The sequence below is a fragment of the Bacillus rossius genome, chromosome 6 (genome assembly GCF_032445375.1).
Source record: "Bacillus rossius redtenbacheri isolate Brsri chromosome 6, Brsri_v3, whole genome shotgun sequence".
NCBI lineage: Eukaryota > Metazoa > Arthropoda > Insecta > Phasmatodea > Bacillidae > Bacillus > Bacillus rossius.
In genome coordinates this window covers 46,016,346-46,043,588 of record NC_086334.1, presented here as the reverse complement: position 1 = coordinate 46,043,588, position 27,243 = coordinate 46,016,346, and the positions used below count along the sequence as shown (strand labels likewise).

At 35.5% G+C, this 27,243-nt stretch overlaps 1 protein-coding gene across 6 annotated transcripts; it reads right to left on the bottom strand.

Annotated features, from left to right (window-relative positions):
- Positions 1-9,534: 9,534 nt before the first annotated feature.
- LOC134533134 (uncharacterized) lies at positions 9,535-24,328 on the bottom strand. 6 transcript variants are annotated; one of them, XM_063370419.1, is made up of 6 exons: positions 24,147-24,328; positions 23,241-23,382; positions 23,077-23,111; positions 22,383-22,431; positions 21,196-21,362; positions 9,535-10,299 (listed from the first exon to the last, which is right to left on the bottom strand). In XM_063370419.1, the coding sequence occupies exons 3-6, from the start codon at positions 23,100-23,102 to the stop codon at positions 10,128-10,130; spliced, it is 414 nt and encodes a 137-aa protein (XP_063226489.1). In that variant the 5' UTR covers positions 23,103-23,111; positions 23,241-23,382; positions 24,147-24,328; the 3' UTR covers positions 9,535-10,127. The 6 variants fall into 6 exon arrangements, with proteins under 6 accessions (XP_063226489.1, XP_063226491.1, XP_063226492.1 ...); XM_063370421.1 differs by having other exon boundaries at positions 23,247-23,382; positions 24,147-24,327; XM_063370422.1 differs by having other exon boundaries at positions 24,178-24,317.
- Positions 24,329-27,243: the final 2,915 nt, after the last annotated feature.

Sequence of the window (27,243 nt, the reverse complement as noted above, 5' to 3'; positions counted from 1 at the left end):
GGGGGAAGGTCCCAATGTTTCTATTCCCTGCACCAGATTGTAGTTTTCTTTATCATCTTTAGTTACCGCGGCAACAAAAAATAAATCTGTGAATCATTCAAAGCTTTCCATAAGGTATCTGTAATGCATGATGAAGTGATAAATGAAAAATAATCACATAAAATTTAAAAATTATATTCAAAATAAAAAAAATGTCAAAACATTGTTTCATAACATATTATTTAGATTTAATACATTTGCAGAACTTTTATAATAGAAACGGGTACAACACTTCTCTTACAGATATACTTAAAAATCGCCTACGCAGTTGTGAAAGTAAAAAAATGCATATAAATAGATATACAATTTTTTTGACTAAACTTTTTTAATAAAATCCATAACTAGTGAAAAAAAAAACTTTTTGTACAATATTCAAACCATACACTTTACATAACAATAACACAATCTATAGTTGTGCAAATTATCTGTGTTAAAGAATGTTTGTAAAAAAATATATCATTAACATTTATTAAAATACCAGACATTTTTGCATTAAACCAAATAAAAATAAATCAATTATACTTATTTTGTAAACTTATATTATTACCCTTTATTTTATTTGTTGAGAGATAAACATGAAACATTAAATTATAAAACCATTACAGAATGACAATTTTAACTGTTAAAGATATTAACATTATCAAACAACACTTTAAAATAAATATTGTGCGCTTTCACGGTCATTGCTTTGCCTTTGGGTTCTAGCCGTGTCACATTGGAAGTTATTTCGGCGTTGCGGAGTGCATTGCAGCCTCTATCTTTAGGGAAGCAGCAGCAGTCGTTTCTTACCTACTGACAGTAACAGTAGGTAAAAAGCGACCTGCTGCTGCCCTGAAGATGGATGCTGCATCGCACTCCGAAACATCGGAAAGAACTTCCATTGTGACGCGGCTACAACCCAGAAGACAAGAACATTTATTAAAATGTTTCTAGTTGATTAGATTACTTAATGTATTTTAGTAAATTCTTGCTTATTACCATGTTCCTGATTTGTTATGAGGTCGCTTGAAGTCTCGATTATCAATGACTCCGACATCTTATCATGTTTATCATAGGCCAAACATTATTACATTTGCAAGAGGAATTACCTCACAAAATGTGCCAGCCAATTTCAAACTTACCATACATACACAGACACAAATACAGACTTATTAGTACCTATAAATAAACACATGATCTTTATACAAACATTCATTTTTCAATTAGTGTTTTTATACATTCTAGATAAAATGGCTTCTTACATTAAGTACTGGTTGAAATACACTCAGCCGAGTTCACCGATGCAGAATAAATCCCCTAAATGCTTGATACAAAAATAAAAATGTTAACACTGGCATTGCAATTATCTTTTATTAAAATGTAAATATGAATAACGTTAAACAAATTTATCGCACATATCTATCGAATATTGGATTATTTCATATATACAATTTTGAGACTGAAGCTCTCCCCACACAATGCTGAAATAGCAAGTTAGAACGCATCAAACGTATACTTATTGCAAAATGAAACCTTTCTTACAAGAAGAAACACTTTCCAAAATGTATATTTTAATAATTTATGCAAAACTTGATACAACGATTTATCTTTAGTGAAATTCTATCACATGCAATGCAGTAAGCACATAACTAATAAGTTACACTATCGCACTGAAAATGTATGTATGTAGTTAAGAACTGAACAATGCATAAAATGACTTACCCAAAAACAATACAGCAATATCATGCGTTTGTACTAAAGTATCAAATGCAAACGTCTTGTAAAGTTCAGGTGCGCGTAACATGTGGTATATTTATAATGACTTACATGAGACAATTTTATTATGGATGGTGATAAAACAAATTCAAAGACGCAATTTTCTTCTTGTCTTCTTTGATTCGGGTTCATCATTGTTGGCAATAGCTTGTACACTTTTATTTCTTCTGGAATTTGATGGTTTCTTGACACTAAGTTTGTGTTGTCTTGTAGCAAATTCGTTCATAGCCCTTGTAATATAGTCAGGATCTTGTATGGGCAACGACCGCAGTCGTCGCGGTTCTACAAGTTCTGGCAGCATACAGTTTAAGTAAAACTTTGTCAATTACTGCTCCATTTGATCCTTCCAGAACAGATCATCTCTGTCAATATGTGTGGTTTTAATTCCATTTGGAGTCCAGAGCCCGAAGAGGCAGTAATTACGCCTTGTCACATGAACTTTTCCCTTGAACTTGGTAGAAAAATTGGTGATTCTGATTAATGTCTGTAACAGTTTTTTTTTGTCTCAAGATATTTTCCAAAATGTGCATTTCCTTTTAAGAATTAACTCATCAGGACTTAGACCTTCTGGCTTTACTCCAGAAGATGGACATTTTACTTCCACAATACCATCTCTTTCAATCAGTCCATCTGGGCTGGCCCCTAGAAATTGTATTTCTTCATCAACAAACAGTCCACATGCCTTTACTTGTACATCACAAGTCTCTTCCAGCTTTTTCACTGCCTCTTTTTCGTGAACTCTACCCCATATCATAGCATCTGTATCGAAATCCTCATACAACAATGTAGCCACAATTTTTTGGCGTGAAGTATGTGGTTTACGCCTACAAATAGTGCCAAAATTAGAAGCTGTCAACAATTTACTCCTAGTTTCTTTCCACAGGCCGCACTCCCTTTGTAAAAGTGTACCATTCTGCAGTTTTTCACGCTCTTCAAATGTAGAGGGTAAGGATTTTAAAAATCCTTCCTTAGCTAGCTTGTAATCTTCGTAAGTCATGTCTGGCTTTTGAGATTGGGGACCATAATCACTTTCAAAGGGAAACCTTGAGGATTTGGAGCTGTAGGTGGTAATCTTGCGCACATACCTTTTCGGTTTGTTTCTATGTTTCAGTGATGACCTTTTATTCTCAAGTGTTTTGGTGTACTTTCCTGGACTACACTTGTACATGAATTTGTGCAGTTTGTAAAGTGGTCTTCTTGTGTTATATGCCACTATGGCAGCATTACTCCATCCATGATAGCTCCTTTTTAGACAATAATTTATTCATTTGCCTCCTACAAATTTGGCAACAATATTATTGAACTGCTATGCTGAATTGCTGTCAACATCCTTCAAGAGACATCTTACATTGTTCAAAATGCAACGGTTTTGGACATCCTCGATCAATGACAAAATTACACTCTCTCGTAGCTCTGGTATAAAATTTTTTTCCTCTTTGCCCGTACAAAAATATTTCTGACACCCCGAATGATCGCTAAAGATGTTCCGTGGCGCATTCAAAGTATCTTCTCTGAAGTTTCGCAGCTGTTCTAGTTCGCTGTAACTTGTATGGCTCTTCCAATGCCACACTGAAGACACAATTGCAGTTCTCATTCTTAAAATGCTGCCAGCTAGAATTTTCCGCAAATTTATGTGCCGAAGTTGGCCATTGGTTGCAATTTCTTTCAATTTATTTGCATAATCACGTAGCACATGGTTTCTACACTCAATTTTTACCACAGTGCGATCAGGATATGGTCGTATTTTTAACAGTGTGTTGTACACACTGCAGTCACCATCTGCAATAAGCGTACTGAATATCACTCCATTCAGCTCAATACTGGGTCGAAAACCCTCAGCAATTATGTCAGTTGCCATACTCCCTGCACTGCCATTCCAGTTTTTGTAGCAGATATAGACTCTGATTTCCTTTCCATTCCTTTCTGCATAAGCACATATAGATCAATATCGATTCCTCATACTAATGAAGAGGACCTCTCTTGTATAAAATCCTACAATCGCTGCCACTCCAGACAATGAACTGTAGCTGCCAGTCTTATAAGATCGTTTTGCATATGTCCCATAAGCAACAACAGGTAAAACTGGAATTCCATTAGCAACATCACCTCTTTCAATCGCAATTTTTGCTTCCCTTTTAACTGATTCTTGCATTTCTTCCATAGCTGTAGACTCCCAGCCATCGCACACTAAGTTATGATACAGTATTTCCCGTAGGTGTTAACAGACATAGCAGGATCATCTATGGCTGCTGTCAACTCTTCAAGTTGGCAATGGCCTGCGCCTATACACATCATTCCGGCCACAATAGCAGTGTTCATATCCATTGCTTGTTTCGCTGGATTGTCTGTCTGCACAGACATTTTGACATTACACATATTGCAATGAAGGGTGAAAATAGATGTTTGTCCATGTCGCTTCTCACTCACTATTTCCATGTTATTTAAAGATTAAAGTACAACCAAAAGGACCATGCGAACTGACTTCTTGAAGCTTGTTAAAAAAATAATTAATGTCAACAATGCGACGGCCAGATACTGTGTACTTCAGAGATTCTTCACTTTTTTTTTTTTAAGAGATGCTGGAGGTAAAGAAAAGCCATGTTCTAGAGGAGGCTTAACACGTTCTTTCATGTTCTCTGAAGATGTCTGTCTCAGTATTCGTACGTCTAGAAAAATAAATTGTTTAGTTATTTTACCAAATTAAAATCCGTAAACAGAAACAACACGTAAAAGTCAATAATAAAGAAAGCCTCTTGAACATAATATTTTCTGTAGTACATACAGTAAGTCCTCTATTTACGTCGTACCGATTTACGTCGTTTCGGATTAAAGTCGCTAATGTTTGAGTACTCATGTTTCAATTTAAGTTGTCGCCGATTCACAATAACGTCGTTTACAATGACCGTAAATCTTTATTTTAACCAAAACACCGTACATAATTCGTTTATAATTCTTTGTTTCCTTCGGTAGTTAATTTATGCTATGTAGCGTAAGCTACACGTTCACCGCCTTATCTTATCATACATCATGAGGGACGCTTCCTGCTCTCCGCTGCTCTCCGCGCGGTGATGCAATACTACCAGCCCGCCCGCTCGGCCACCCACGTATCTCGCACGTAGAAGTGTTATCTACTTTCCGCAACGACACAGCATTTTCTCCTACCCCTTTTCGTCCAACTCCTTGGGACTCGTTACTTCTGATACCGCATAACATGCTATGTTATGTAACAGCAACGAATCGAGTCGTATTTCGTACGCGTACAGTATGACGTCGCGTAAATAATAATAAATTGAATATAAACAATTAAAAGTATTTGATAATTAACAGCTTTTGTTAATCAAGAAACAATAAAATCTCATTAGAGCAGCTTTATTATAATGGCTGTATCCGAATACATAGGGATGCGTCCTTAGCACACACATCCCTACATCCCTTAGCAAATGCAGCCATAATGTAGAGGACGCATTTCTAATGGATGGATAGTATCCGAATACTTTTACTGCTAGCACCACCTGTTGACTGTCAGTCGTACTAATGTTCACGCAGCCATTTTGTGTAGGGATTTCTACGAATATTCAGCAAAACGTAAATAATAAATACCTACCAATTAAAAAATAATGTAACGTGTATGTTGTACATGTTAGCGATCCAAAAAAATATACATTTTATAAATTGTAAACTTTAAAAATACTTATGAGTTTTGATTTATCCTTTAAGTTTGAATTCGTATTTTGATTATATTTATTAACGTCTTAATTTGTCTCTGTTTAAGTTATCACTTTCGCTTATAATGTTTTAAACAAATCTTATGCTGAAAATCTGAAGTAGTATTATACACAAACAAAATAAAACCCGATTCCGAAGCTAATGGATGTAGGTACGCGTTAGTGGATGCGAGTGTCGCATCCCTAGAAATCTCGAATTAGTGGATGCGTGAAGGGATGCATCTGCATCCATTGTGATAATTCGGATTCAACACAAAAATGGCCGCGTCCACTACGATGCACTTTTAGTGGATCCTTTAGCTAAGGGATCCATTAGGCTAGTATTCGGATGCAGCCAATATCTCTTTTAAGATAAGAACAAAAAACGTGAAAATACGCGATAATAAAAAACAAAAACATACATATTTATAATTTGTAAAAAATACTTTCTTACGTTGTTTCTGTTCCAATCTCAAACTTTGTCTACACACACAATACCTTTAAGAAACAGTAAAAAACTTGGACAACAAATTTCCAAATTATACTTTTATTAATAAACAAACATCGTTCTTTGTAACGAATAAGCGCGCGCATGCGTAAAACATACGAAAAATGCGAGTAACGAAATGCATTCGTGTGTAACGTTTCGTTACTCGTTACTAGATGCCGCACCCGTTACTCAGTAACGAATACATACGGTTTGCTACAGCTCTACACTTCAGTCGCTATGATATCATTGAGTTGGCCGGAGTTTTAAACGTGCCGTTGTTAACTTTATCGTGATTAAATGCGTTTGTAGTAGGCCTACAGTATCAGCTCACTGCAATTTATGATTTTTTCTTCATAATATGTCTTCCAAACGACTATATATATCTGTTTTTATATTTCAATCAATAAAGGTAATAAAGCAGCTGGTTAAATAACCATTCTATAAAGCTGAGAAGTACTAGTTGGACTTGTTTCCCACGCTGTCGGTTGTAATTTGCTGATAAAATTGCCCGTTGTCACGTCTGTATGCCAGCGCTTCCGGCCGACCTTGGGCCGTGGCCGGCCGGTGGCATGAAACATGGCTCATTTTGCGTCGTTTCTATTTACGTCGCGGTTTTCAGGAACGTAACCCCGACGTAAACCGAGGACTTACTGTATATTGAAGAGCTTACGAGAAACTAAAATATATTAATTTAGCACTGCATATGTCATGTCTACACCCATTTGGTCGATAAGCATGCTTTGTTAATGTCGCTAAAACTGAAAACTAATTGAAAAACCTGCTGATTTATTGCAAAATTCTTAAAATTGTTTTAGTTATTAAACATAGTTAAAATTAAAAATATTGTTTTGGCAAAACTGGGTTATTAACATTTTGAGATTACAAGTGAATATAATGTCATATGTTGAGCGGACATAGGACTGAATTGTATATTTAGTTGTGAAGCCCTTTCATAGCAAACATTATATAAAAGCTAGATTCAAGTTGAAATCTGTTAAATATGCTTTTATGGTATTAAAATGACATTAATTTGTGTAGCATAGGGCAGTAACATGTTATTATTATTATTGGTGACTATAAGATATGGATGGACGCAATCTAGCTTTGCTAGACTGGATGGACGCAATCTAGCTTTGCTAGACTTCCGAGCCATTGATAGCTACACTTCCTTCTTCTGGCGAGTTGCGAACCTCAGTTTTGGGACAGCTCCACAGGAAGTGGTAACCCCCACCCCCTGCACTCTTCCCTATTGTTTTCAGGCTCCGGCAGAGGCCTGCGCCCAGCAGGGGTCAGCTTAGCAGCTCCACAGGGGGGAGGGCTCTCACTGTCTACACCTCTTCTTCTCTTCTCTGCCTCCCACCATGTTTCCCGCGTGACGATCGTCTTTTTCGCCCAGCAATGTGTACATTACTTTAGAAATATATAATTTTTATCAATATCTCAAATACGACAGTGAAGACACAGAAAGAAATTTATTTTGTAAGGTTAACACTATGTTTCCAATGAAAAATATTTATGAAATATTCAATTAGAACTTCTCAAAATCAAGCTGAAAACAGTTCAGAAACAGTACTTTCAATGCGGGATAAAACTTACCGTATTTACCCGAATATAAGACGATATTTTTTACCATAATTTATAATTCAAAACAAAGGGGTCGCCTTATATTCAGATACATTGATTTTTAGGTAAACATACTTATTTTAGGTCACAATGTTTTCAGGTTGTGTAGTAGTTACTGACTGCACATGTTACGACCGATGTTTTTGGAATGTTCTATAGCACAAGATGGCGCCCATCTTATCAATTATTTTCTTGTACAAAAACATTAATGTAGGTTATGAAGTACTTCTTTGCTGTGATTATTTTTTTAAGTTAGACGAACGGTTCCGCGAGTTATGTTATTTACATTTTAAATGCTGATGAAACGCCTGTATATTTTGATATGCCTTCAAATTATACAGTGGATGCTGTTGGAACTAAAACAGTTAATGTGAAGACAAGTGGCAATGAGAAAATGAGGATGTGATGCTTACAGTGTTAGCTGATGGTAGAAAATTGTTCCCTTTTGTCATTATTAACCGTAAAACTATGCCAAAAGAAAAATTGCCTTCTGGGTAATAGTGAGATGTCAAGAAAAAGGTTGGATGACAAGTGAGTTGATGCATGACTGGTTAAAGGCAGTTTGGGATAGAAGGCCTGGGGCACTTTTAAAGAAGAATGATGTTAGTGTTAGATGCATTCAAAGGACATTTAACGCCAGAGGTTAAATCATGTATTAAAGGTATGAACACCGACCTTATTATTATTCCTGGAGGCATGACTTCAAAGCTGCAGGTATTAGATGTGTGTGTCAACAAACATTTAAAGACAGCAGTGAAGATGACAACAATGAAGATGATGCATCAGCATAATGATACTCTATAACAGTTTCCAACAGTTACAGTAGCAGCCATTTAGGTATTTTTTTCCGTTTGTACATAAACTGTTAACAGTATTTCAAAAGTAGTGGTTGTAATCCTTTGTAAAATTCATATTTTCAATTTTATATCTAATTTGTTGGCATGTGTTTAATACAATAAAAAAATTTTTTTCCTGAAAACATGAGGCTGTAGTTTGGGGGTCGTCTTATATTCGGGTAAATACGTATTTAATCACAAAAATTAAAAAAAAAATTATTCACTAATAACGTTCTTTATACCTTTCTATATTTACCAAAATTTTAATTTCTTTTCAGTATTAAAATTATGCCATTGAGACTTGGAACCGCGAGACCCTGCAGCACACAATTTTAGCAGCTGTGATGAATCCTCTTAAAATAATTTTTAAAAATTACACAGGTTTTAGCAAATATTCTGTAGTTCAACACTAAATATCAACAGTATAGTAAACTTCATATGTAAGTCTGTGCAAATATCAGTTTTATTAGTTTTAATCAAATAAAAATATTAAAAATAAAGATTAAAGTCCCATTAAAAATATTTTTTTCACATCATGTAACAATTACATAGTGAAAGAAAAATTAATGTGTGGTGTATTGGCTTCTGGGAATGTAGACAAATAATACTTAAGTGAAAGGTTGGTTAGGTTAAGTTAGCTACAATAATTATACGTAAAATGTTATTTTTAATATTTAAATTAAAAGATATATATATATTTTTTATGCTGCTAACTTAACCTGACCAACATTTCAGTTCATATTGGCATTATTTTCCATAATCTGCTACTCTACATATTGATACAGGAAACATACATGAACTGCATAATACAGTGAAATACAATCCATTCCACGTAAAAAAATATTTTTTCCTTTCAAGATCCTGTACAACCAAATGAGTGATTATATGAGCTTATATTTGTGTACCCTATTTAATCATGCATTATTTCGCAAGAAAACTTAATAAATAGGAACTTATTAGGGTTTTTTTTTTTTTAGTGTATAGTAGTTGCTGACAAGCTAAAACCAATAAATCAAAGCTACTGTGATAATTCTCATTTGAGGGAAAGAGTGCGGTATCAAGACTTAAATCAATTAACTGCCTCAAACTAACTTCACAAATTTAATTTAGATAATCCTGAATGACGTTACAAATAAGAAGTAACTATTAAAAAAATAGTCCATCACACATAAATAATCACACTTTAAAAACTAAAATTGCATAGTGACACTTCCAACTGTAGATTTAATGGACAACTTTCAAATGAAGTAAGGCATCAAATATACAAACAAAATAATTAAAAAGGACTGCAGAAGATAAGTGTTTCATGATTGTTAGCACAGTTACTGTTAATATCGTGACTTTTGTGACCAGTCTAGTTTCATAGTGCTTCGAGACACTTGCAACCAGCAGTCACCCTGTAAAGGAATCATACGTTCCAGATCCATACACGATTTTTGCTGGTCTAGGCACGACAAGCACTATAAAAAAAAATGGAACTAGATTGGCACTGCACGGCACACATTTGGATAAACCTGAAAACACTGACAGCCACAACACGTAGACTTAGACTTAAAAAAAATTACTGTTCCACCTTAAATTTTACGAACTGCTGTGCAGAAACCTGACTGCTCACGTGACGGATGCGGGTAGCGCGACTCGGGGTTCAACAGTTATCGAACAAGCTCGCCCTCCGGGACTTTAGCGGTTGGCAACGTCGTTGGGACCGCGCATCCGGCGCGTCAGCTCGAAGTCTTTCACCATGAGAGTGACGCGACGAGCGTGCAACGTGCACAGCAAGGCGTCCTCGAAGAAGTTCACCAGGTACGCCTCCGCGGCCTCCTGCAACGCCTCCATCGCGGTCACGGACCACCTGCGGACAAGCACTCGCAGGTATGGCCAGGCCCCCGGTCCACTCACGCTCACCCCAACACCTGGGAGTTCAGCGGAACAAGTACGTACAAACAGCGGCACGACAGGGCACATGGAGATTCAACAATAAATATAAAATGGCTAAAGATACAAAAAAAATGTAACAAGAAATGTTTTTCTTCCATAAAAACTTTTACTGCTATTTTAATTCTACGTATTATTTCTCTACGATGCACCGTTTTTCAGTTAAGTTTGACAAGCATCATGTCAACGTAATACATATTGGTAAATTTGTGTAAGATGGAAAAATTAGAAAAATCACATTTCAGCTTCAATAAATTCCTTTTTGTATTATGTATTTTTTTGTTTTTTTTTAAAAAAGATTATTGCAACCATGAATTTTTCAGTTCTCTACCTATAATAAATGCACAAGCTCACCCTCAATGCAGGGTAAAATTATGATTTTTAAACAAATAAATCTAATATATGCAAAGCCACATAAGTTACAATTGTTCCACAACAATTTCTGAGCCACTAGTACTGTGATTGCACAATCTTGCAGCCAATAGTGAGTTTTTTTTCCCAAACATTTAAGGCAGTATTCAAAATTGTGTTATTTTTAACACAACATTATTTGGGCAGAGGGCAACACAACGGGGTTTCAGCTTGTTGTGCACCGCGCAACACACCATATTGGCAAGAAAATGGTGTTCTTTCAAGTACAGTAGAACTTCACATATACGACCATGACGGGACCGGGCCATGGTCGGAACAGCCAAAAGGTCGGATATCCGTAGGAGCAAAAAAAAATGCCTTTCCCAGCTATACAGTTTGTACAGTAATACAACTTTATTTGTAAAAATGTTGCTGTATACATTTCGAACGTTTACTGTTGTTAAATTATAGATGATAAGATGAATATAATGTAAGCAAACTTTATTTAAAGAATTCAGTAATGTATTTTTATTTCAGTTTTGCCAAACTTGATTTTGCGGAAGTGTCCCTCCACTTTTTTTGCCCATAATACGTTACGTTACGTTAAAAAACATAGAACAGTACAAGATTATAGTACAAGCACATTCTACACCAACAATCACGTCTGAACTTACAGTTTGCGACACGAAAACATGGAGATGCGTCACTTTTTCAAGTGTGAACAGGCTCGCCAACCACGGAGACTAGGTCGGATATCCGGAGGAGTCGGTTGTGGGAAGGTCGGATATGAGGGTTTCTACTGTACATACGTATTGTTTTAAATACTCGTGTAAATCAGTATTGTTTAACAGTGTTGTATGAGTATTGTTTTAGCTGTGTAACTAAATATTTTTTTGCTGGTATAAAGCTTTTCACAATTTAGTTTGTCAGGGTAATTATTTGTCATAAATTATTATTTGCTTAACTAAATCACACACCGTATAATAATTATGAACCCACGAGCATGTAAATATGTTAAGTCCAACTAAGAATATGCCAAAGCATTGTGCAAAAACTGAAGTCAAAATTTCCAAATTAGTATAAGGAGCAAGTCAGTTGCATTAAAATGCTAGTAGGCACTAGATTTGAGGGAGCATTGATGTCAGATGTTGAGGCAGTACCTAAGTAATTTCTGTTCTGAATTTAAAACTTTACCAAAAGAAGCAAATTTTTTTTTGTGTAAAACATAGAGAAGAAAAAATCAATTTCGCACAGCCTACAGACATAGATAGATTTTGAAGTACCTATTTCTTCTGGAAATGTTTTAGAAACTTCTATAATCTCCTGGAACATTTTAAGAACTTAACATACATAACGTCCTACATGTTCGCCAATATTCAAAAAGAGACTGATTTAACATTTTATCATATTCCTTGCAGCCATAATATTTTTAAGGTTTTTAACCCAATGCATCAAGCATTGAATGTCTTAACAAATTTCATATAATGCCTACTAAGGTAGTTATGCAATTATTTTTGACCTTCAAAACTTATTCTTCATCCCTTGTACTAAATTCCAACAAATTTGATAAGTTTTTTTTTTTAAATTTCAACCCCTGTTTTTATGGTAAAAATTTGTTTAAAAAAATTGTTTCAATAGGTTTTAAATAAAGTTTAGGAGTTTATTATTATAATGAATTTGATAGTACATATATCTATTAAAAAAGTAATGACCTTTTTGTCTTTTTCTAACATTGTTATTTCAACCCCTTGCAGTAATGGTTTGTTACATAAAATTTACTTTAAAGTTTAAACACAAAGTTTAAATATATACAATATTTAAAAAAGTTAAACAAAAATAAACATTAATTCAATAGAGAACATGTTAGGTAAGTCATATTTATTTTCTTATTTCAACTCCAGGTTTATTCAACCCCTTGGAGTAATGGTTTGTATTATCAAAAATTGTTTCAGACAAAAGTTTTAAATAAAATTTATTAGATTTGGAAACAATGTGAACAGATTTGATGGTATGGCTACTAAGGGAATTATAATTAATTTTTGTATTTTAAAAACAAAACATTTAATAGTGTGCATGGTGCAGAAAATATGATTTTTTTTTATTTCTACACTTTTATTTTTGCAACCCCCTGCAAGGCAACAATGGTTTATCTTATCCAAAATTTATTCAGACATAAGATTTTGGTAATACTCCTACAATTTATAACATGTTCAAATGGATGTGATATTTTTTATATTATGAGTGTTACGATTTTTCTGTTTTTCAAAAAACAGGCAAAAATTGCCCATAAACTCAGCCGAGATTTTCCACTATAGATATTACAGCAGTGCACCACACCCCTTCAACTAGAGATAAACACTGTAATTCTCTTTTTGCTTATTTTTCCCCAAGTGGCGTGTGATGGCAGATTGGCCGGGAGTGTTTTATGTACTTTAAGTAATTAATATTTAGTTAAGCCATAAACTACGAAAAGACGTACCGAAAATGCACGAGGTGAACCGAAGTCCGCAGAAGCCGGACTGGTTATCATTAATAATAAATTGTTGTAATTTTAGTTAATAGTTTTTATCACGCATTATGTGTAATATAATTACTAAGAGTGTTTCATGTTTAACCTGTAGCTTCCTATGGCACGTAATAGTAAATAGGTATAACGGTAATTGGTTCGGCGCCAAGACGCCATGTTAGGATAGCAGAGCCCTGAGCTCACCCCAGTCCTTCGCCAGCACCGACCGAGAGCAGACGCATCAGCACCCCGGGGACCTCACCACTTGCCTGCACTGATAAGTAATTCTGTTAAATCTTAATCATCTTAAATCTTTCGTTCGTAATTCCTCGGGGCTTCTCTCGGTCGGAGGGACTGTTTATATAATTGTATGAGTGACCACTATGGTACTTTTTATGCTGATTACCTAATTGTAAAATGTGACCACGTGGTCAGGTCGCACCACGTCAACCGATTCGTGCCGCAGGCGTTGTGTGATATAATCAAAGGTGTAGGCGAAGTAGCAACTAATAAACCAGGGCATACAATTTTATTTGTATTAGTTTATTTCAACATCCTGAGTGTGACGGCGTGAGACACCGTAAGAGCCCACTGTGTAGGTGAAGGGCGTACCTGACGCTGAGAGCGGACTAGTGGCGAGTACTAGGATTGGCTTTAGGGGGGTTAAAAACACGCCTCACATGGGCGACGTCACGGCCCTGAAAAAGAGCCTCTCCCGGGTCCATGCCCCTTGCACAGTGGCGCCCACAAATTAATCTCAGTACAGGTATCAACGCGAACCCCCGCTTAGCATAAGGACAGTTAGGCCGCGGCCATGTCAGTATCAGTCTGGAAGTGATAGATTTGTGAAAAATTGTGGCAGTAATAGTGTCCATAAAATTGTAATGTATCAGGGTTTCTAAACAATTTTGTATATGAATTTACCTGACTTTTCCAGTCCGTATAGAAAATTTCCCACATTACATGAGATTGTAGTCATACTTGGCAACTTACTTTGGAAAGCTCATAAATGGCAATTTTTACCCTGCATATTTTCAGCACAACTAAATGATAATTGGTGTAAGACATGTCCTTGCAGAATGTTCATCACTTTGTATTAGTCAGCTAAGTAATCTTTTTAATAAGTGGTTTAACTATGTGCTATTATAGTTCAAGTATAATAATTAAGTGTCAAATGAACCAAAACTTGAATTTTTTTATATTTGTGTAGGCCCAGAAATGAACTAATACAATATTATAAACAGATCAAAATTAAAAATTACTTAATATTTCAAAGAAGTAAAGCTGCTACTTTGCCAATTTCAAAATATGGGAGATGACACAATTAAAGATATAAAATGTTCGTAAAATGTACAGTAATTCTGACATGTCTAGTGACACTAACCCATAAAACAATAAAAATAAAAACTCATGATTTGGCTTCTGAATCTTTTTTATACACTCGAATCAAATTTTGAATCAAATATAACAATATTCACCAAAAATTGAATATTTTTCTAATCAAATTTTAGCAAATAGCAAAAAAAAAATGTTACTCTCACAGAGTCCAAGAAAAATTAATTTACAAAAAAATTTTAAAAAAAATATTTACATGGAATTATTACAAAAATGTGTAAAATATAGAAGAAAAAAAAAACTGGCAATATATTTTCTTATACCAGTACATTTTAAGTTTGGATGTTGTTTTGTTGATTTGGTTACACACATAAAATAGAATTATTAATATTTTTTTTTTTTAAATTATAATCATTGGTTATTTGTTAAATATAAAACAATGTGTGAATAATGTTGTAGTGCAAATCTAAATTTCTCAATAAATCATTTTAGCCTCATACATGTTGCATTATTTTTTGTAAATGAGTCCGATAAGTTTGGTGTGGTTTGTTAAATGGTTCTTGTCTGTCATGTTTCCGACACAACAGAATTAAAAATTACAGGAGAAACAAATATATATTTTTTAAACAACATATTTTAGCAGCATGGGGGCAAGTGTGTTGGTTCACAGTAAATATAGTAAATTCCAAAAATGTTTTTGATTTCCCTGACTTTTCTATAACTTTTCCAGAATTCCCTGACCGTACTAACTCAGTATATATTTATATAAACTTTTAAGTTGACTATAATTTTGGGGTCTATGGACCATGTAATAAAAACTATATAACAATTTTCCGGAAGTCGCACCATGGTAATGGCGAAATAGGTAATATTTCTTTGAAATCTATCTAAAATATGTTTTGTGTGTTGCACTTGACTCACTGACCAACCAACCAGCCACAAACCAGAAAGAAGATGAAATATTAAGTTGTCTCAGCGGAATCCGAAGAATGATGATCCACTGGACTGGTGGAAAAATCAAGGAAGTAAAAAAATGAATGCATGCGTGGAGCCCACACGTGACAAGTGAAACTTCTTGCCTATTAGTTATAGATAGAGATACATTATTAGTATATTTTAATTGAACAAATGAAAAAAAAAATGCCTTTTCTGCATTCTGTACTCTCACATCCGTTCAATGGCACACCTCTCTTTTGGTGGTTTCTTCACACATTGTGTTTAATAATAGTACCTCTTATTTTTATAATAGGATTACTTTTATCCCCTCCTCATAATGATTTCAAATCCTCTTTAACATAAAAGAAAAGGTAATAGTAGTTCGAGATGCATGTCATATAGCTAGGGACCCTGAAAAATCTATACTAATATTATTATAAAGCTGAAGAGTTTGTTTGTTTGAACGCGCTAATCTCAGGAACCACTGGTCCGATTTGAAAAATTCTTTCAGTGTTGGATAGTACATTTATCGAGGAAGGCTATAGGCTATATTATATTATCAATAACATTAGGGATCCTTACTAAAAGTCCAATTTAGAATCAAATGCGTTGGAGGTGGTTAGATACAACATGCAGTACACGTACAAAGTGTGTGTTGACAATGCCGCAGGCGCTAGAAGTTTATTTCCTATTGCCTATTAACATTGTTGCCACGCACTATATGCCTTATCAGTTATCATTGTTAATTTTCCCATACAAGTAAAAATCACCCGTGTGATATTAACAACGAAGCAATCAGTACCCTCATAAGAGTTCAATTAGTATTTAAATACTTTTTATCACTTTAAATTGCAAACCTAAACTATTGTTTTTTTTCCTCTCTCTGTGTTTAATTTGTTTTTTATTCCCCCTTTTTTCAAGTATATATATTTTACAGACTTGAAACTTCACAGTAATGTTCCTTATGTTACGCAGGATGACATTTTCCGAAAATTAGATCCCATGGGTGGTTAAAACCAGGCAACAGTGGGTACTTTGTCTGCATGAGATCAGGATTTTGAATTGTTCATGCCTTCTGCGTCTCCATGGCAACGGGCATCGCGCGGCAGTGGCGTACCCACAAGGAGGGGCATGTATAATGAGCGGCGCAAGAGTGATCTGCCTGTAGACTGCCGTAGCGAAGTACGGGTACATTAGTTGTACGATGCATGTACGAGTCGGGAAACCATCAGTGCTATTCATTTTCTCTCCGGTACATTATACAGCATTGTAATAAATTTTCACTGAATTTTTTTTAATTTACCATAACTGTAAATGGGAGATGTGGCTTAATTTTTTTCCATTAGTATAGCCGTGCGAAGCCGGGTCGGGCAGCTAGTGGTAAATAAAAACTACCAATAGCGGTGCAAAAAAACTAGCGAAAGCGGTGTAAAAAAACCTGGTAAGAGCGGTGTAAAAAAACCAGTAGAAGCGGTGTAAAAAGTCAAAATTTTTAATAAAGCTGTAAATAAAATTTGTTTTACTTACCACATAGTACATTTATGGGGGTTAAAAAAAAGAATACAGGAAAAGTGAAAATAACTTAACTGTTAAATTTTAACTTTCATTATGAGATAACATTGAAAACATCTTGCTATTTTAAAACTTGAACATTTACACATTTAAAATTGTAATATTAATATAAACCCTTGTTGGGAAGTTGCAAAATTTGCACATCCTTATTTTTTTCATTGCATCAAATATATAAAATCCGTCAGTTGCAAATTCCTGCTGATGGTTGTGAATTGATACAATTTTCGGCATGATTTAAACGCTTGTAACGCGTTAAATATGGCGAATTGCAATTATATATACCTGTTGTTTAAATTACATGCTTCATTCGAAGGCAAAATACAAGATAAATTACTGTTTCAGATAAATGTATGAACATATAAATTCAAGAGTAACACTTAAATCCACTTTTCAATTTAAAAAAAAATACTGTGTTTTCTCGCATAATCGTCGCAGATTTTATTCTAAAATCAAGTTTGAAAAGTAGGGGTGCGACCATTCTGCGGAAAATTTTTTTTTGTTAGGTAAAGTTATTCATAAAAACAAATCCCGTTCATGGAAAGTACGTTTATTTAAAAAAAGGCGGAGTATACAAGAGCATGCCAAACAATCTATATTAATAATTCCTTAAACAAAAACCTTTCTTCAACTTTAAATAGAAAAACCAAAACTCTAACGCGAACGCGTGAACTAACGTGTCGTAGTGTACACACTTGCCACGAAAGAATGCGGGCTATCAAATGTAGTTAACTCGGCACCTGACAGAGAGAGCGCGCGTTGGATCCAATCGGCGAGATATTGATATTCGACTACGTGCGCGCGCTCTATACGGTAACAGGGTGTCCAGCAAACCAGGATAGAAAAATTCCCTGACTTTTCCAGGTTTTCCAGACAAAAATGAAAATTTTTCCAGAAATTTTTTTTTTTTCAGATTAATATCTTTCAGAGATTTCTTAAATGAAAGTAACAAATCATTTTCAGTTGAGTGACCCAGAAATGCAGAGTTGTAATATCGTGTAGCAACAGCTTCCTTTTCCTTGTCCCAGAATCTGACATAAATATCCATTTGTTGCATTTGAGCAACTTTGTTTAAACTTGCATCAAAAGCAACAAAAATATGATGACAGTCAACAACATTATTTAACATTTCCTTTTGAAAGTAAGGAGCAAGGCCCGACACAATTGTGTATGCTAATTTGGTTTTCTGTAATTGCATTCCTGCAGCTATTTCACTATCTGGAAACATTATTTTGAATAAAGATACACTATTGGCAGCAGACCTAAGAGAAGAATTCTGCATAATGACATTCAAACACCACAAAATTTTTGATTTTGTAACACTGTCTTTCCTGAAATATTGTTCAAAACCTCGAGAACTCACAGACTGGGATCTGCTAGGCAAATCACTATTATGAGCTTTGAGATGATTTGACGTTACCTGACGAATGAAATTGTTCATTAGAGGCTTGTCCATCGAATTTGCTTGTGGTAACTTTAGACACAGCAGTAACTGATTTGAAAAAAATACCAACTGACTTGGAAGAATTCACTGCATTATTTGCACGTTGGTGTTTTTGGCCTTTCATGTGGCTTGAAAGAGCTTGTTTGTCCATATTACTGAGGGAAACAACAGTCTTGCATAATTTACAAAAAAAATTAAATTTATCGCCCGGCACTTCCGCGCACCAACTAAATGCTGGGTCAAGTAACCATGTAGGATTGAACGATGTTTTCTTGAATTTAGACATTATTCACCGAAATTGTAGAGGCCTAGTCGCAGCTCCAGTAAAATCTAGCAGAAAGACCGCGAAAGATTCGCAATAAACAAAGCGTAAGTTTGTATGCACATCGCTACAGTGTAAAGAAATATGCTACATTTTATAACTTCCTAAGATCACAGCACTAAAATTCATAAGTATTTTGGCTATGATTAGAGTACAAAAATTTCCAAAATAATACAGTATTTGTATCTTTCAAAGAAAATTATGTTTGGCAATCTGAGATAACTGACGAAACGTGTAAACAAACGGAGGAAACTGCAGTAATGGCGCCGGTGGTCGGTTCGGCCAGCTTCGGTAACCTTCGGGTACACTCGAGAACCGCCAAAAGTATGGTATGTTGTAACCCAAAATATGGTACAGTAGCAATATATTAGGCAGACTAACTATGAACAGTAGCTTACAAGTTTACAAACTATGGTATTATCTGCCCCCTTCCTAACATTGGGTGCAGTATTATCAAAATACAATATGCATGTCATACATACGGTAGGTATTTATAGACTTCATGAAAGCAGCACGCTTGTATGTCGCAAGTCCAGATACGTAAAGGAAAACATTAGTTTAAATATGATTTGATTTGTCAAATAGTAAAACTAAAGAGTGAATTCTGTAAAACATTGAGAAAAACCTTCATGATAAGCGAGTGGTTAGTGGTTTTGGTCATTTCCAGAACTTTCACAATTTACCCTGACTTTTCCCTGACCCCCAAAATTCCCTGACTTTTTCAGGTTTCCCAGGTTTTCCAGGTCGCTGGACACCCTGGGTAAGCAACATAATCAAACATGAATGATGCGCTGGCTACATTTTTATAAGCGGTACGCCGCGGTAACGCAGACAATCAGATAAAGGAAATACCGTTTAAAAACGTCTTTAAAAGAACATTTTCACGTCAGACAACTTTGTATTTCCGTTAATAAAATAAATAAGTGGTAATGACCGAAATTAAATTTTAGATTATACCTACACCGCGGCGACGCAGACGATCAGATAAAGGAAATAACTTCTAAAAACGTCTTTGTAAGAAAATTTACACGCCAAACAACGTCATATTTTTCCGTTAATTTATTAAGTAAGTGGTAATGAACGAATAAATATTAGATTTCTACTTTAAAATACATTGTTTTATATGGAAAAGATACATACACAAAGCGTTCGGCATCTACTAGCGGGACCAAAAACATCATGCGACGTTTAAGAGAGAAGTTTTTTTATCCCAATTTTGACAGCCTAAAATATGGTTGCGACGATTACGCGCGTGCGACAATTCTGTGATAAAACACGGTATTTAAAAAGTGCCTATTCAACTAAAAGCAACTTCAAAACAAACAAGCCCGGAGTTTCTGAGCCAAAGATGATAAATCTGTTTCTCCGAACGTCTCAGAGAAGACGAGATAAAGTGTGTAAGTTTTGTTCACAATACATCAAGGACATCATTTTGTATGGAAGGATGCCATGTTGGTAAAATTAATGTTCTTTTTGTAAATTACCATATTTCGGTATTGACTTTAGATAAATTGTGAATGTTCTAGAAAATTAAGACTTTTTTTTCTGTATAAATGGGTTTTGAAAGAAAAAAGTAAAGATTCACAGCGAAAAATTATAAAATTCAACATGGCGTCGCTATGATAGTGTTTATGTACTTTCTTGTCTGTGGCTTGCTATGGCCGTTAGGAAACCTGTTGGCCAATGAATGGAAACAAAACAGTTGTGTTATTGTTAGGTTAATAAACGTATAAACCCGTTTGTTGAACCCGAGGGCGTTTAAATATGAAGTTATTTATATCATTAAATTATAAAGTGAAAAAATGATTTGCCTAGGCATCGTTCATTTAAATTTTTTCGTGTAGTGTGGAGTTTCATCTTTGACTTATAAACATATTCTTGCGCAAATCTTAAAAAAAAAATAATAATAATGATTTTAAATGGGCTATTTTGTGTGAAATTTCGTGAAAGAGAGGAATTTAGCCCCATTTCGCACAAAACGAGAAAACGGGCAAATTTCGTGAAATTTCGCGGAATTTCACGACGCACAAACGGTTTGTAACACCATAAAAATAACATAAATTGTTGGTATGTAGACCCTATATACTTGTATAAAAATTTTGTGAATAAACCATTTGCGAAATAAAAGGGTCCCTACATAAAGCTATGTAAAGAAACATTACAGGACCCCCAAAGCTTACAGTGAGCTTCGGGCAACAATCTTGGAAGTCAGATCTGTGGTCACGGCTTGTGGATACGTTAGAGCCAGTCCGAGTCTGACCCGTTCGCCCCACATGCACTATGCTTTAGTGCCGACAGCCATCACAAAACAGTTGCAGTTACGAGTCCCTAAGTGCAGGTCAGTGCCAACCTGATTGTGCCTGTGAAGTGGTGCTGGCACACAATCCTCAGCACAATGCTCCGCACCACATCCTGGAACGACTTCCGGGGGATCAGCAGGTTCGTGGTATTCTGCAAGCGCTTGATCTCCCTGAGGGCAGGCGCATTCCTCGGCTGCCTGTTGTCGTCGCCCGACCTCTGCGGGGCAGACCACCAGGAATTACCACTGATCAGCATCCTACACAGGACTCTACAATATCTCTAAAGTTTAGGAGCCAGGCACAAAATCTAGGAGCCCGCAATAAAACAAATAAACTCTGTGACCATTTTTACTTTTAGATTTTATTTTAACATTAAAGAACTAAACAGTACCTATAGTAATCTGGTACAGTTATTAGTAATTGGAGACAACTCATTGCAATTTAAATACTGCATGGATTTCTTGGATCTAGCCATTTCTGTACAAGCTTTTGTAACAACAAAATTGGCTGACATTTTGGTTTTCAAAAGCACTGTATACATAGTTATATCTTGGTATCTTGACAGAAGTTAGTCCCCAGCAAGGAAACGTTAGGTGTCATGGCGACCTGGCATTTGTAGAGATTTGTATAGCCAGGATTTGTATAACCCTGTCCCTACAGTCAGCTTGCATCGCAGCAGTACTTCAACACACCTGCTGTGATCCCAGGATTTAAGTGGGCTTCGAACTGCGAGATGACAGTCTCAGTGTTCTTACCTAACTCACAGAAGATAACCTCTAACCCTGGCACACGAGCGCAATGAGTCAGCCATCACGGTCGCCCAGGATCCACCCTTAATTGTCTACTGGCTGGCTCGTTACTATCATGCTTATATGTTATATGTCTTATGAGCCAAGCAGTAATATAATGAACACATTTTCAGCATTTAGATAATAAAATACCTTAGCGAAAATGAGTTAGTAAATTTGTAATGACTTCTAAAGTTAAGTAAAAAAATTGCTCTAAGCTTTATGTTATTATTCATAAATATAAACCATTAATAAAAGTAATTTCAAGTATGTAAATTTAAAACTATGCAAAAAAACAGCCTTAAGTTTAGAGATATAGTTAACAATGTTCTAGAAAACATATGTTTCAATATGAAAGTCCAGAATTTATTTCCACTACCATGTGACTATACCTACTTGGTTAATTATTTAAATACGTGCACAAAGACGACAATAAGCAAAGCACTTACTGTTGATCTAGACGATCTGCTTTGTAATGGTGACCCTGTGGAACTGCTCCTGGAATAAAGTGAAAGAATATGTAACAACTTTTATGACAACCAACCACAAAACATATTAAAAGAAAATATTAATCAAACACAAATTCAGTTTTGCTACACTGTTCAAACATACACTTAAGTCACATTCTAAACGTAGTTGTTTAAAATTATGAATTTAACAGAACCCTGAATTTTCATTTCACTGCATCATACATCTAAAACATATATGCCACAGATGATGTTCACTGTATGTGATTGAGAATCCACAAGAATGGAGAAGAAAGATGATAGGAAAAGATTTCGGTTCCCGAAATGTCGCAACTGTGTCCATCTGTGCCGTCGCTGTTGTGGTGTCCAGATTATCTGATTAGTTTTAATGCTGGGTGCACTTGTGTGTTGCTGTGTCACTGTCAAGTCAATGTGAAACCCCTTAAAGCATGTTGCAAGTACAACTTAAGTCAGACTCTGTCAGCAGTGGTTGAATGAAACAAGATGTACGTTCAATGAGTTATCGGTGGGAACGACTACTATCTGCTAATCTAAAGCCAAAAATTAAGAGAATACACAACAAATTATAGATCATTAATAATTTATGAGCAAAATTGCATTAAAAATCTGTCCAAGATTGAAAATACTCACAAACATTAAAAAAAAATTTTTTTACCTTGGTTCTCCTTTCCTGCGAGCCATCTTTATCTCCTGAAACAGGAAAAAAATATTTTTTGTCATTTCATAAAAATATGCCAACAGAATTCACTAGGTAAGCCTACTGTTTACAACAAATACTAAAGAACTGAACATTATTTACAAACAAGAAAAAAAACACACCCATACACATTAATGTCTGGAAATGCAACTTTGCAGTTGCAGGTGCAAACAGAAGTGCACAAATTTGAATTTGGCAGGCTTCAGGGAACTACTCCACTAGCTGAGAAGATGTACGATCGCTGCACAGTGGTGCTCAAATGATCTGCAAAAATCAGACATACTGAATATTTGAAACACAATGTTAACATGTTGCCAGCAGTTGTAAGTTAAAGAGTTACTTAAAAGTTTCTTTGTATTTCGTAGTATTAGTGATTGTTCGATTTAATAAAAATATTTCCAGTCAGATTTTTGCAAGTGTTGCTGATTATTGCAAAAAAAGTTAGTTGTTAGGTTAGTTACATTTATATAATGTAATATGTAATGAATAAGTCATATGTATTTAATGTAACTAACCGTAAACAACCATTTATATTTTACAGTTATGTATTTTAAATTTAGTTAACCTAATCCAACTAACTTTTAAAACTGTAAAATATTTTAATTATTGGAATGCCATTTTACTGAATGATTCCAGAAACTGTCGAGAAGTAAATATTATGAAATTAAAAATATTTATATATTATTTCTATGTGCTCCTCCTTTTATAATAATTACAGATTTTTTTTAATCCACTGGCACTAAAAAATTATATTTTGCGATAATGAAATAACATTAGTAGCACCCATAAACAAAAATACCATTTTCACAATTTCAACATTGACCTACTATAGAAAATATGGTAAACATTGAACCCTTTCAATGATATATTTTTATTCAAAACTACACATCGATATAAGAACAAACGCATAAACAGATTTTTGAGTACACATTTAACACTTTTCTCCCAATTCTTTAACCACAATTTTCTATTAACTTGTCATGAAACCAATACCAAACCAAATTTACGAAATAAAAAATCTCAAATACCCAGGCGCATTAACACAATTGATTAGATTACATGTAAACAAATTCAACTTATGAACATAGTCGTTTGTTCACAAAATATTCAAACATGTGTACTGTAAACAGATAAAAACAAACGAATTTAAACCGAACACCAAGTTCGAAAACAAATTCAGCGCTGTTGCAAGATGTTATAAACAAAAGACAACATTTATTCCAAAGACTAGGGTGTAGTCATTCAAATATTCTAGTTAACAACAGAAAAAATGTGAGTGTTTATTGGAAATATTACCTGCCAATTTCTAAAGACAGACTTTTATATAAGCTGTCACGCACGGTTTCAAGGCTGAACCCCCGGGTGAGCCTAAAGGATGCTGAGATTAATTGATGAGAGGGTGCCAGGCTAGCTCTTGGGGCGGTATTCCAAGACGTTTCAGTAAGGTAGCGAATATGCACTGCCTTGTTGGGGAACTGCCGTACCCTAACTCTCGGGTCATATTCCAAAACGTGTCCTAACTGAACCCCTGTAAGGTATCAGATTGGCAACCGTTTTAATAAACGAGGACTTTTGCGAGGCTATAAACAGTTGTACTTCGTGGAATCTATCTTAAATTTAGCTTATTTTTTAAAACTATGGAATTATAACGAGAAATAAAATATTTAATTTGGGTTGTACAAGAATCAACGATGAATTTTTTGCTGTATTAATGTTTGCTGTTTTTTAAGATATTAAGGGGGGAAATTGTAATCGTAAAAGTTCCGTTAAAGTTCATTAAAAAGGAAAAAATATATAAACAGTTATGGATCAAATCGGCAACAGATAGGACACCAAAAAGTAGTGCCCTAAAAATAAGTTACTGGCCGTGTCCTATCGTGCACTTGGAATATGGTTAGGGTACAGGTATTGCATATTCAACACCTAAACCCTTATTTTTGTGTCTTGGAATATGGCCCTAGACGTGATAGTTTATTCCATAGAAACATTCATACATGCTGCCATCTCTTAGTTTTGCTGAAAGCTTTCTAGCAGAGCCTGTATGACATTTTCCATCGTGTGATGCAGGCGTAACATGGCACAAGTGTCACCGTTAACTGTGGCTAGGTTCGCAATTGAAGCAGTTAAAGTGGGTTTTCAATTGAAAATGAAAAATTAGTCATTTACTTAAGGTATGGCTATAACTAGTGTAGTGATTTATGATTTTATGTATCGACTGTAGCAGCAAAGCCTGGTCCCCACAGCAATTGTACCCGTCCCCGCTGGCAGAAAACACCCTCCACCCAGCCCGCACAAGTCAGTGACACAATTGTGCAACCATGCAAATAACTTATAATTACTGTATTTGTTTGCCTGTAATTCTTTGGGCAGTCTTGGGCCCAATTTAATTTAAAATGCAACTGATTATGTTTTTAATGTTGTAATTAAATGGAGAATCAGCGGCCAGTAAAAGAGTCTCCAATTTGGATTCATGTTTTCAAATTATTATACATATAAAGTATAAATTACAGCAGAAATTCCATGACTTCAGCCCTTCACATTCCACCTAAGGAATCCATTCAAGCATAATATAATAATTATAGCATGTAAGTTTCACGTAATTTTTTTAACTCTTTATATTGTGGGTTTTGGCATGATGTGACACTGTTTCCCTCCCTCATGCTACCCCCTTCCAGCAGTCTTCAACATCTCATGGCCCAGGGTGGACGTACCGTTTTGTAGGGAGCCTTCAACTTTGCAGCACTGATTAATAACACTGAGAAATATAACGGCATCAACATAAACCTCTTTCTTTTAGCTTCCTACATGTCCTCAGATCATCTTATGGTGCCGGGCCTATCATGCCCATCTTAAATTTATATCCACCATGTGACCATGCTGTGGAGTCAACTTTTGTACAGCACTGGCCAACTCCAGGGAAAAGTTTTTATTTAATTAAACCGCACATTCGTCTGCTGGCCTCCCAGACATTTCCAAATTGTACTACTGTAGATTCATGGCTTGCAGTTTTATGTTTCGAATCGTAGTTGACGCCAACCGCCGGTGCTCCCTCTGGTTCGCACAGGCCGTTACGTCCCAACAACACTTACTCTTAAGTGCATTGAACACGCCCAAGCGTGATGTCCACCGAGTGTGTGAAAGTGTGCCGCGACGAACACCAAGGCGATTACAGCGCCCGGCCGGGTGTGGCAATGCGCTAAATTAAATCATTAATACTTATTTTAAAACAACCAAATTAATAACAATTAAAAGATACTGTAATAATGTGAAAATGATGTACAATTGTTAATATGATCATGTAATGTCAAATATATCATTTAAGTCCAAAACTGGTCGGAGCTGTTTTCCCGCGCTTCACGTGTCTTGGCGCGATGTCGCGCAGCAGCGGGCGGCCTCGCGCTAGTTGCCGTCGGGAGCTCACAGGGGTCAATCGCTCCGCGAACGCAGAACCTACAGATTTCGTGCCACGTCCAGGTCATTGTAATAGTCATAAGTTTAACAAATCTTTTCATTCAGCTCTGCGCCCGACCCCACTCAGTCGCACGTCTTTTCGTTTAATCATTTAATCTCAACAGGGATATTTCACTTACTACATAATTTAAACGTCTTAAGCATTAGGACGGCGGACTTGGTTCATACGCAGTTTCCAGGCATCGAAGCCAGCGAATCATTATTTGTCAAGGGCTCCTAGCAAGCCTCGTGTGTCATGTACTAACTCTTTAATCTACGTGTTTACAATTTAACGTATTTAACTGTGTAATATACATCTTGCAATCTAACCAAGTAATAACTCTGTTAACCTGTAATAAGTGACTGTGACACTCATGTATTCTCATCTAGCCGGGCTTATGTACATTTAGAAGCATTAGCATCGTGTAGTTGGTTAGATTGCAAATACCTTTAAGAACATTTAATTATATAGTGCTGTATTATATGTGAACGTCATTCACTGCATAGATCGGTACTGCCTATCAGCTCCGCGATAGTCTGCCACATCCTTCAAGTCAGTAACGGCCACAGGATAAATCATTACATACAATTTTTCCAACTATCCTGTTCGCGCGCATCGTCCACATATAGAAACTCTCGTGCAGCGACGGTCAGACAACAGACACGGCCAGGCAT